The sequence below is a fragment of the Molossus molossus genome, unplaced genomic scaffold (genome assembly GCF_014108415.1).
Source record: "Molossus molossus isolate mMolMol1 unplaced genomic scaffold, mMolMol1.p scaffold_m16_p_1, whole genome shotgun sequence".
NCBI lineage: Eukaryota > Metazoa > Chordata > Mammalia > Chiroptera > Molossidae > Molossus > Molossus molossus.
In genome coordinates, this window is record NW_023425344.1 from 200,684,336 (window position 1) to 200,696,363 (window position 12,028).

At 48.5% G+C, this 12,028-nt stretch overlaps 1 protein-coding gene across 24 annotated transcripts in view; it reads right to left on the minus strand.

The window, feature by feature from the left end:
• Positions 1–6,742: 6,742 nt before the first annotated feature.
• HERC1 (HECT and RLD domain containing E3 ubiquitin protein ligase family member 1) overlaps positions 6,743–12,028 on the minus strand; it is a 236,115-nt gene continuing 230,829 nt past the window's right edge. For 20 of the 24 annotated variants that reach the window (XM_036265948.1, XM_036266229.1, XM_036266016.1 and 17 more), the window contains 2 exons: positions 10,026–10,331; positions 7,067–7,381 (listed from right to left, as the gene is read on the minus strand). In XM_036265948.1, coding sequence (XP_036121841.1) covers positions 7,196–7,381; positions 10,026–10,331 — 492 coding nt within the window. In that variant the 3' untranslated portion in view covers positions 7,067–7,195. Of the gene's footprint in view, positions 7,382–10,025; positions 10,332–12,028 lie in introns of all 24 variants that reach the window. The other 4 variants (XM_036267182.1, XM_036267102.1, XM_036267460.1 and 1 more) reach the window with 2 other exon arrangements.

Sequence of the window (12,028 nt, forward strand, 5' to 3'; positions counted from 1 at the left end):
TGCGCTCGGGGCGGGGCTGACTGACGGCCGACCGCTCGCTCCCGCAGACCCCTTAGCGGCCCTCGGAGGCCCCGCCGACGACGCAGGCACGGGCTTCCGAGAAGGTGGCCTCGGTGCTGCGCTAGCGGGCGGGAGGAGGGGAGAAACGCGGGCGCGACAGAGGCTCCTGCCGGGACAGGCTCGGTGCCGCCCCCGCCTCGGCTCCCGCCCGCGGCTTTGCTCCGCGCCCACACCAGCCAGCCCCCTTTTCCTTGGGAAGATAGGTGCACTCCTAGGAGTGAACTGCACACACGCTTCTACGAATTCCCTCGTTGATGTGATTCTTACATAAATTGCATAGTTATCCTTATTTTCCACCGTTCTAATATCATAAAGGAAAAGGAAAGCATTTCAAAACCCCAGAGCAGAGAATTAAAATTTAAAAAAGCAGCAGTCCTGATAATGAAACCATTATAAACTGATGCAAAGTTAGATTTTTACCTGCTGGATTTGTTGAACGTAGGCACACGCCAGGACTTATGTTTCAAGAATTTGGTTACTGATGTCCCACCTTTTGCCACCAAAGTAAAGGCTCTTGGTCACCCGGTAGCTTCCTGGTCCCAGGTCCATGGGGAAAACTTTGGTTACGTGGGCAAGTCAAGGAGCACTCAAGAGTGGTGGGCGATGCTCACTCTGGCTCCGCCCATCACTCGCTGAGACCAAGACCCTTTCTTTACACACCTGAGGCCAGGTGTTTCTTTGTAGAAGGGGCGTTTCATCCCTACTCGCGGGTTCCTTAATTTGTTGCCCAAATATTGGGGGAATAGCAAGGAAAAAGAGACAAGTTCTAATCTCATGGTGCTAACATTCCACTGGATGCAAAGACACTAAGTTCCCACTTTTCGTCAATGAGGTTCTTGGAACTGGGACAAATGTGCCTATACTGAAACCAATTTTACCATAGGCTAATTGACATAAACAAGTTAATTTCCTAGCGTCTCATTAATGTTATAACTAAACAACATTGAATGAAACCTTATTCGAGGTATTTGGTATATAAGATAAGTACCCAGGGAAGCAGGGTGGGGGAAAGCATCTTCAAAGGGGTTGACCATTGTAAGCCTCATTGAGAAGGTGGCATCTGAGACATGAAGTGAGGGAGAGAAGGGGAGAGGGAGTAAAATATTCCAGGAAGAGGGAGCAGTTGGTTCACAGGCGCCATACTAGAGCTCAGTTGGTATAGTAGAGGAATAGGGAAATAAGGGGAGGTTGGTGTGGATAGAGAAGAGAGTGAAGAAGAAAGGTAAGGAGGAGAGGAGATCAGAGAAATAAGGGATGGGGGAGGCCTCAAAGGTTATTGTAAGGATGAAATGAGAGCTGGATATCTCCCACCCAGCCAATGCAGAGAGATCCAGGTGAAGGCCAAGAGGTGTTGACATTTCTCCAGGCAGAACCTGTGGGCAAGCAAGCAGAACCCCGCCCTGCCCCCACCCCTCCAGGAACTGCTGAAAGCCTCAGTTGCTGCCCCTGGGCTCCTGCTTAGTCTGGAAACGGGTGCACACTGAACCCCAGCCTGGCAGAATCCCTCCTCATCCCTGTGTGGGAAGAGCCAGTCCCTCAGGCCACCACCTGCAGTGGGGGCGGGCCCACCACTAGCCATTAGATGAGTTACCTCTGGGTGATTTTATAGTTTACCCACCCGTGTGCTGGGCTCGGGAGAGAGGCCTTGTAGGAACTTCATTTTCTCCCACCACAGCAAACAATGTTGAAAGAAAGTTCAGGCTTCCAGGGGTTAAATGTTTAAAACAGAGCCTCTTAACACCCAGGACTTTGCTTTTGTCTTCTCTGATAAGCCCCAATTCCCAGCAGGCCATTTACCCGAGTTAGTGGTTTAGTCTGGGGAGCAACAGGGTTGTGGTTTCTGGCTCTCCTCTGACCAGGGCAGGTCAGCTTGCTCCAAACTTCAGCTTTCTGACCTGTGTATTGGGATAGCTAGAGAATCCTGCTGCCAGGGTTTTTGTAAGGAGTACGAGACTGTGTTTGTAGGGCAGAGGTCACTGCAAGTTGAGCTGGAAAGGGGTAACCTGCATTCCTCTGAGGCCCCTTTCCCATGGATGCTCTTTTACAAATGAGGTTCAATTCCCTAGCTAAGTCTTCAATGCCTAATAAACCCCACATACCAAGACTGCAGTGATCACAGAACTAGACCTGGGTCCCACATTGTTTCTGGGGCTCTAATTCTGCCCCACCCCATCCAGGAAAGTTTTGGGTCCCTGAGCCAAGGGCCATCTGAAGTGCTCCTAGAAGGTGGGCACTGACGGAGACCCATGGCTGCCACTCTGCCTCCGGTCACTGCTCCCCATCAGCAGGCACTGAGCAAAGCACCTGACAGAACAGTGCCCTGCGAATTTTAAAGACAACTTTCTAGGTGCTCTCTCAGACTTGCCCAGAACAAGGGGATACTGCGTGCTTCATTAATGCATAGACTCATTCATCTAGCAAACAGTTACTGGGTACTGGTCATGGGCTGGGCTAAGCCCTACCTTAAAGGACTCACTAGTCATAAAACGTGGCTTTGGTTGAGGGGAGCTTTCGAGTGCTCTCCCAGCTCCATCGTTGATAACGTCTGACAAGTCATGACCTCTCTGAGTTTCAGGTTATCTGTAAAACAGGACCCCCTCTCTGCGACACTGTGATGAGATGACGTCTAAATGTGCAGTGCCTGGAAGGTAGGGGTAGGGAAAAGAGTCCTCACTTCCTTGGGGGGGCTAGAAAAGCCAAGTGCCTAGCAGAACCCACAAGGCCTGGGCACTGGGAAGAAGCAATCTAGCTCTATACAGGGGCGACTGAGGACCACCTGACGAGGACAGAGCCTTTGAGCTGAGCCTGGAAGATTGACTGCAGCTCCCACAGGTTCCAGCGGTGGGGAGGGTGTTCCTTCAGCAGGCACAGCTCAACACAGGCATAGGGAGGAAGCTCAAGGCAAGCCCAGAGAAGGGCAAGCTGGGGAGATGGGGCCCTGACTGTTTGCTGCAGGCAGGTGGAATGGACTTGGAGTTACCTATGCCTTCATAGCCTCCATCAGAATAGACCAGACTTACCCCAGCTCCTGAATGTCAATTCTTCTCATTCTGTTGTGGCCAAGTCAGTCAATAGCCACACAGAGGGAAAGCTAGGGGGAGGGTGCAGGACCTTAGCAGTGGGTCAGGACAGTGTCCCTGGCTGGAGGCTGACCCCCGTTACCACATAGAGCTGGCTGGTTTGCACAGAAACCTCAGTGCCAGCAGAGAACGGGGCCACATGCTTTTACGTCAGGGGCCCCAAATTGCTTCCTGAGAGGTGGAATCTTCTTGGGGAGTGGCGCTGAGGCCTGTTTTCAGGGACACACTGGCCAGTTTCTGCACAGGCTGAATGTCTGGACGGGACTGAATGAGCCCCTATCAGCTCCAACGCTGGCACGCTGACAGGAAGCGGGACCCTCGGCTCTAACCTGTGCATATCTGTGATCCAGTGCTTTCCCTCTCCTGACCCCGGATTCTTGGCCTGTAAGGGGATAAACTGACCCCTTAGCTCTAGGACTCACCCAGCTCTAGGATTCCATGCCGAAGACTTGCTTTCTGCTAAAAAGCTAGTTAACCAGATGTAGGTTTCTCACGGCTGGCAGTGCTAAGCAAAGGTCACAAAGCTGGAAGGCCCAGAACAAAGCACTACCTTGAAGAACCTTTGGGGGAACCTTAAATTTTAAAGGCTGGAGGTCAAAGTTCTCTTGAGACTAGTTATAAAAGGGTCGTAAAAAACTACAAGGATTTGTTAACTGAAAGAGTCCAGCAAACAGAAAAACTGCCCAAGCAGCCACAGGGGCTGAAAGTGACCTAAGGAAAAGAAATACATGTACTGGGCTCATTTCAGCTCTTCTGAGCAGGGACTCAGGCCTCCCCCTCCTTTCCGGGCTTCCAAAGTCAAGAGAATGAAGAAAAGTGACAGGTTTCCAGCAAAGAAATGGCATCTATTATCAAATAAGACGTCAGTGCAGATTTTCCTCGTAGGTCAGGAGGTCTGACCCTATGTCCATTAGGCCTGACATAGTGAGGCAGGATAGTAAGAAGCTAGGAAAATTCCTGGGCAAGTGGAATGGGGAAACAGACAAGAAAATTAAACATGGCCAAACAATGTGAACAACTTATATCCAGCTAGTGAATCACAAGACCTTATCTTCCATAGCCAAGGACACTTGAGAGCAAATGGTTCATACTTCTCCTCCCTTACCAGGGGATACATAGTTTAAATCACCCTGGTCAGGGAGATAGAGGACAGAGATCCAATTAATGTCATTTGTGCCAGCCAAACCCAAGGACGGATAAAGTCAGGGGAACAAATAAGAAAAACTCAATTAGAGCCAAACAGACCCAAGATAAAAGTAAAACAGTTAAGTACACCAAAGAATAATCCCTCATTACCTTATAGGCTCATTTTGATGTGTCAGCATATTAAAAACACACCTGGAAAACTAATGAATATTCTACTGAAACACTCCCCTAAAATTCTCACCTGCAGAAGAGTAAAAACCCTTAGTACAAAGACCCGATGCAAGCTCGCTCTAGTGCACGCCCATGCCTTTCTTGAGCATGAACTTTTTACTTCTTCCTAAACTCTAAGGGTCCCCACAAGACTTGCAACTAGGGGAGCAGTGGACAGGGGCAGCTTGTCCCGGGCTGACCCCCTGATCCTGTCTCCAAGGCCTTCTTTTTCTCTGACTTCCAAGTGAGCTGACAGCAGCCCCACCTTGGCTCACTTCTTTCCTATAACATTTCTAGGGAGCCAAAGCTGAGCACTGCCTAGGCCCTCTGCTACTGCTTCTACTCTAAGTCTCTCCTTTGTCTCACCGTCCCCAGCTTTAACAAACATACTCTCAAAATAACATGGACTTGTGTTGTAAATCTTTCCTGCACGAAGTCAAGAACCCACACATTACAAGCCAGCCTGAGGCAGACTCTCCAGGCCGTCCCTGTCTGGCAACAATAGGACCTGGAACCATGAGCATCAGCCTGCTGGGGGTGCCTCTGCCCCTCAGTTCAGAGCAAACTGTGGCAGCAGAGGTCACAGCCTAACAAGGTTGAGGTACTACTTTGATTTAAAAGTCTTTCAGACAGCATATCCTTCAGCTCAGCACACCCTCAGCCCAGTCTAGCCCAGCAAGAAGACCATCCACTTGTCACCAGAAAGCAGCCCAGAAGGCTCTAAAAGACCCGTCTCTCAGCATAGTCCAGAGGCCTGGGCATTGCCTTCTGACCCCCCGAGTGGGTGCTTCATGCCGAGAGCCCTTCACCACTGCTACTGACTAAGCTCTCAGATCAAGTATTAAATGCTTGTCTTTGCCCCCAAACCCCATGTTCCCCAGAAGCTATAATCTCCTTCTGAGACCCAGTTCCAATTGAAGCTTCTTTCAATAAAACTAAGATGTCATCATTCTAAATATTATTAGATAGTCTCATTGGGAAAGATCCATGCACCACATTATCTTAGCCAACAAACTGTATTTTTCTTCCAATTTCTCTGAAATATACATCCTTTTTTTTTTAATCCTCATCTGAGGACATTTTTGCATTTATCTTCAGATAGAGCAGGAGGGAGAGATGGAGGGAGAGAGAGAGAAACATTGATGTGATAGACACATCAACTGGTTGCCACCCGCACAACCCCAACTGGGGCCGGGGACAAACCGCAACTGATGCCCTTAGTGGGAACCGAACCCGGGACTCTGGTCTGTGGGCCAACGCTCTAATGGCTGAGCCAAACTGGCCAGGGCGGAAATACACATCTTCTGTCTTCCTTGTGGGAAATACCTTCCTGCAAGGTTCTCTGTCTGGCATTTCATTTGAGCAGGCTGTCAGTCTTGAAGCAGCTTTTAGTTTGAACTTGCTGTAGATGAAGGAGCCAAGCCACCCAAAGGCCTTGTCCTCTTCCTCTTCCCACTCCTGGCAGCCAGAGTCTTCACAGATGCTGTCAAGATGGCCTTTCCCCTAGAACCACATGCTCATCCTGACAGTCCTGAACAAATGAACACAATGCCCAGGGCCACTAAGGGCTGAGTTCAAGCACCAAGAGTGTAATGTCTTCTCCAGCTCCCTGCACAACTCCGCGCCATCCACCATTCAAGAATATGAAAGCAACTCATTCGTTCTCATATTAGTTCACACATTCACTCACTCATTCACTTGGTCACTCATCCTTGCATGCTAAGTGCTTATGAGCAATAGCTGTACACCCCTCACTTGGCCGCCCTCCCTGCAAACGTGGCATGTTATTATAAACTGCCCTGCTCTTTCATTCCATCACTTGATCTTCACAGGCAGGGTCAGAACCGTATTACTGTGGTTAACTTCCTCCTTGCCTAGTAGAGCTGCAACCCACACTAGGCATCCAGGGCTTCAAGAAAGGCTCTTTCTAGCATGTTACACATAAGCCAGCTATGTTGAGGGATGAAGGGTGGTGCTGAGAGAATGGGCGGAGAGGCTAAAGCAAGGCCTCTGGACTGAGGAAACAGAGTGAGAAACCCAGGACAGAACAAATGAAAACAGGGGCTTCCAGGCCCAGGGACGGCTCTGCCCACGTGGCCCTCTACTATGTCATTTCCAAGCAAAGCCCACTCTCAGTGGGAAGGAATGTTTCTGATGGGTCAAAAAGCTGTCGGAGAGACTACCCGAAAGCTTGCTCCTTCTGTCAGAAGCTCCGCTGGCAGTAACAGAAGCAGCTCACTTTATGTTTCCTGACTGGCTTTATTTCTCTGCATAAAGAACCCCGCACAGGCAATTCAAATTAAAACAAAATAAATATATGAATATTCATGTAAAACTGTCCTTTCTAATGAACAATTATACACAATGTACAATTTCATGTTCACTGGGTGGGTTTACAAAAAGGTACCATTCCCAACTAAAAAATGCACCAAAATGGTTTCATGCAAACTTATCAAAGGTGACCAAAAATATGAAGGGAAAAACCTGACTGAGAGCACTTTGTCTTTTTTTTTTGGTACAATCACAGAAAAATAAAAACATCTAATTTCTTTGTTACATTTAGAGTAACTAAATGTGGCCACTGTTTATAATGTCAGTTTATGTTCCTAAAACATCTATGTAGTTACCATAAAAGTAAATCAACATTAAACTGGAAGTGAGCATTACTGAGAAAAATGGGGTGGCAGCACCCCCAGCAGTCAGTAGTCGGTGTCGGAGCCCTCCGTGTTGTCCACGTTTCTCGAGAGCATATAGTTGTCCATGTCGATTGAGCGGCAGTTGTTGATAGCGTAGCGCAGGCGCTCGGCCATGACCAGCTGGCTGGAGTAGGGGGGCAGCCTCAGCTGGAAGAAGCAGGTCTGTGAGGTAGGCAGACTGTCATAAGGCTGTGGAGAGAGACCCAGAGTCATGAGTGCGGCATCGGGGTGTCATGGAGGTAGAGTGGCGCCCATGACCACCGCCAGTGAGGAAAGCACCCCCCTGCCTTCTAGATGGGCTCCACAGACATGACTGAGTGGCCAGCTGCAAGGGGAGCGGAGACTGGGCCATGGCAGAAAGAGCATGGGCTCTGGTGTCCATAGCCATCAAGACTTTTGGCAAAAATGCTTCCCTTCCTCTCCTCACTCTTCCAGTGCCTTCATGTGTAAAGTGAGAACAAGCCCTGACTGGCAGTGTTACTTGAGGGAACACGCTTCATACAGTGCCCGCCACAAAATAAGAGTGCAACAAAGTTCGTTCCCTTTCACCAAAAGGGTACAAATGTGAAGCTGCTTCAGGGATCCCCCAACAGAGTTGGTGAAATGGAAGGAACAATCGTTAGGAAGCCGCCGCGCTTCTGCCCCCACCCCCACCCCTGCCCCGCCATGGCCACCAGCACACAGCTCAAATGAGGAAGCAGAAGTTAATTAAATCCCAGCCCATCCATTTAACTGACGGTGATGCAGTCATTTAAAATGATAATTATGATGACTAGTAGCAAAACAGAAAAGTGCTGGGAACAGACTGTCAAGAGAAAAAAGCAGAATACAAAATTTTAAATACATCATACAAAAATGTGTATGCTTGAGGCAAAGACTGGGAGGAATTACACAGGTGAAAGGTAAGAATGGCTACTACTAGAGAGCTAGGATTATATACGTTTCCTGTCCCTCCCAGCAAACACAAACATTTTCCAAACTGTAATAACTATAACAATATTACATTGATTTTATAAGTTTTTAAAAAAGAACCTGCCCACTCTGTTTTGCTCAACCTCCACTTAAAACCAGCCTCCTTCTCCTTCTCCAAGACCTACACCCTACACCAGGTGAGTGCATTTCGAAGAGGTGGGAGATGAAGGGCCCAGGGGCCTAACTGAGATGACACAGAAAGCTTGAATGCAGAAAAACCCAAACCAGCAGAGGCACTGAGGGAAACGTTAGCAGGTGGCTCGGACTTGAAAACGGGAGAAATAGTCTAAGAGTCAGTCACAAAGGAGAGGCACAGTGGTCAGTTTTCTGAGGCCAACACCCCCCACCCACTGGCAGGGGATTAGTGGTGGATTAATTCCAGGGATGTCAGGGGTAGCCCTGGACAGATATAAGGCAAGGTTTTTCCCTGGGCTGAATAGAAATAAACCAGTTCCTCCTCCCCACCTCTCTCTGAAGCAACAAAACAGATTTACAACTTATAGTTTCTGGCAAGTCATGTAGAAAATTTATGGAAAGGCTCTTTTCATAGCCCTTCCTGTGCGTGGCCTCCCCAACAAGCCTAGCCCAGGAGTGGAGCCTGGGCAGGCAGCCTCGGGAGGCAGTGGGGGAGGGATGGCTTTGGCAATAGCAACCTCCAGGAGAAGGTACTGGAAAAACACCAGAAAGGCAGATACTGAAAACTGCTGAAACTGGCAGGAAGAGCCCTTGTGTGAAGCGGCCATACTTTCCTTACTGTTTCCAGAATAAACACCACGGGCCCTGTTTGGAGGACTGCCCAGCTTTGGGGAGGAGGTAGGGAGCAGGGACAGAGGGAACAGACACTTCTAACTTAATGTTGGGTTTGAGGGGTATATACCAGGTGTCCAGGAAGTGGATAGAAGGAGATCTAAGTCTGCCCTCAGGAATGATAGGGGACACAGGAAAGCAGGAGGGCTTCCTGGAGGAGATGACATTAAGCTTAAAGGACAGATATGTGCTTGTTAGGCACAGATGGAAAAGTATGTTAAGTAGAACTTGATAAAGCTAGGAAATAGCCTACACAAAGGCAAAGAAGTTTAAAAACAGTATGGTCCGTCAGGGAGAAAGACAAGCGGTCCATTATAGCCAAAACATAGTAAGTGTCAAGAGGTTATATCACAAAGTGGGGCAGAGGCCTGGAGGTGACCAGCATTTGTCCTGAGTCAACACAGGGGGCCCCTGAATGGTCTGAAAGGAGGAGAGTGACATGGTCAGATGGGTGCTTGAGAAAGATGACTCTGGCAGCAACGTACATTTAAGACTCTAAGCCCTTTTATTCCTAAGCCATCTGTCAAAACAGCAGCTGGGCGGGGGCTCTGCAGCTGGGGCCTTTCATCAAGCCACAGAGAAGCTGCACTGGCTGCTCCATGAGGCACACCACACAAGTAGTTGCAGAGCACATTATCGCTGCTCCCCATGTCTTCAAGTTCCTTCAGGAGTGTGTGCACCAGTTAATGGTTAGTATCTTCATGAAAACAAACAAGACCACGTTCCAGTGATGTCATACAATGAAAAGGCGTAGGAAATAAGAGACAGAGGCAACATGACAATCCCTCTGCCAAGCTTAGCTTTCACTCAAGAAGATATAGGGAATTACTGAAGGTTGTTGGTTGTAGTGTGCCTTCTACATCTGTTTAGGACTTTGTTTTACTGAGGTTATATGATGTTTCTGAACAAGTTTTTCTGCTTCATTTTTTCATTTTAATCTGGAAATTCCAAGCATTAAGCTTGAATTGGCAGACCTACTTGAGGGACACAATTTGGTTTTCCCAACATGCAAGAAGGACAGATATTATCAAGGAAGAAGAAATAGCTTACTTACCCTATCAACCTTCATGATTTGAAATCTCTGAGAAATGTCAGCAGTGTTGGCTGGTAGTCGAGATCTTCCAGACACAAACCTCATGAACAGCACCCGCTCCTCATTGGAGAACTCTTCCAGCGTGTGCCAGAACCACTGCACCAGCTGGTGCTGCTCATCCACCTCCCGGTACCGCACCACTTTCTTCAGGACTTCCACAGAGATCTCAGGCATCCCGCACACCATCTGCTCCAGCTGCTTTGCCGTGAGGAGGGACAGCAGTGGCACGGGGATGATCCAGGACATCCCTTCTCGGACTGCAGCCACCTGCCCCGAGGAGAGCTAGTTCATTCAACATGTGTGCATAACCTGGGCACCCATCATGGACCCAGTAGGGCTGGCACCTCCAGCCTGCTCAGCCGCTCCCCAGACCCTCTAATTACCCCTGAGCACTCCAGCCATGAGTGCCCATGCACTCGGCCCACCCTCCTTCCTGCTGACCCTGTGTTAGAGCTGCTCCCTGCTTGTGAGACTCAGATACTCCTTCTGGCCCTAGTTCAAGTCCAATTTAGGACTCCACCTCCCCTCCCCCACAAAATCCCAGTCTGCTGGGCTCTCCCCAGTGTCAACCCCACTTCCTCACACATGCCACATGTGGCTACGGGCTGTGAAAGTGTGCTAGGTGGGATTGCTAGTCTCCTCGGCAGGGCAAGAAGCTCTTAGAGGACATGTCTAGCTTCTCCTGTTTTTGTAACATATTTTTCTTTTGAAAACAGTCAATTTTTGGTAGAAATTATTTGTATTCATTGTTAAAAAAAAGTTAGAAAAGTACAAAGAAGAAAGTAAAACTGGAGAGTCCTTTGTAGCAGGGCAGTAGAAAGGACTGAGAATTTAATTAGGGACTTGGGTTCAAAACCCCAGCTCTACTACTTCTTTTGCCATAATTTCCTCACCTTAAGAGTGAGGCACACAACTGCTGCTCACGTAATTATGATGAGAATTTTAACTGAGTAACTACATGAAAGTCTGTGTGACTGGAAAGTTTGTACTGCCTCTGTTCTCCCAGCACAGTGCTGAGAACAGCCCAGCAGGGGAATGCCAAGTGGGAGCTGCTAGGAGCTGCCCATACTCTGTGTGGAAGAAGTCTTCCAAGGTTGCAAGTAGTGCAACCCCTACACACAGACTCATCACTCTTCAAGGCTTGTTTCATAAGTACACCTTCACTCTTAGCAAACTCAAAACTATCTACCATAAGAAACAAAACAAAACAAAACAAAACCTGAGAGCCTCCACAGCAGGCATACTTTGAGGAAGGTCCTAGGGTTCTCATGCCTGGGACTAAGAAACAGAATTGGCAGTAGGGTGGTCTCTACTGATATTAAAATACCTCATCCAAAGTCTGCCAAAACCAAGATGTCATGCTTGATAGAACACAAACCAAAAGCTGTCTAAAAAAACTGAAGCTACAGTATGGGCTGGTTGCTTGGGCAGGAGGCACTTGGGAACAGCTATGGGAAGAACACTGTGTTCTAAGAGACGAGGAGGAAGTGAAAGAGGAAGTAGGCCTACTCATAGAGAAAGGAACAAAGCCAGGGCAGAGCAGAGCACCACTGACAGAGAGTGGAGGGTCAATGCAACCTTCAGAGGAAGGGCCAGCAGAACAGCCTGGACCATGAAGTTAAACCTGGTCTGAGATCCTGGCTCTGTCTTGGGCATACTACTGCATGTCTCTGAGCTCAGTGTTTTCATCTGTGAAATGGGAGTAGTAATCCTTATCTCAGAGTTAACTATGGGAAAAACTGTACATGAAGGTGCCCAGACCATGCCTGGTATGCAGGAGGTGATCAATGCATTTTCAATCAGTTATTCACTCTCTGAGGATTAAAAATAGTTGAGAACTAGAGACAAATCCTAAGCTCTGGCTATGTAAACAGCATTGCTGACAGAACCCACCCTCATTAAACTAAGGGATTTAGTGTTTTGACTGGAATTGGCCCAAAGTCAGAGTCAAAGAAGGAACCAGG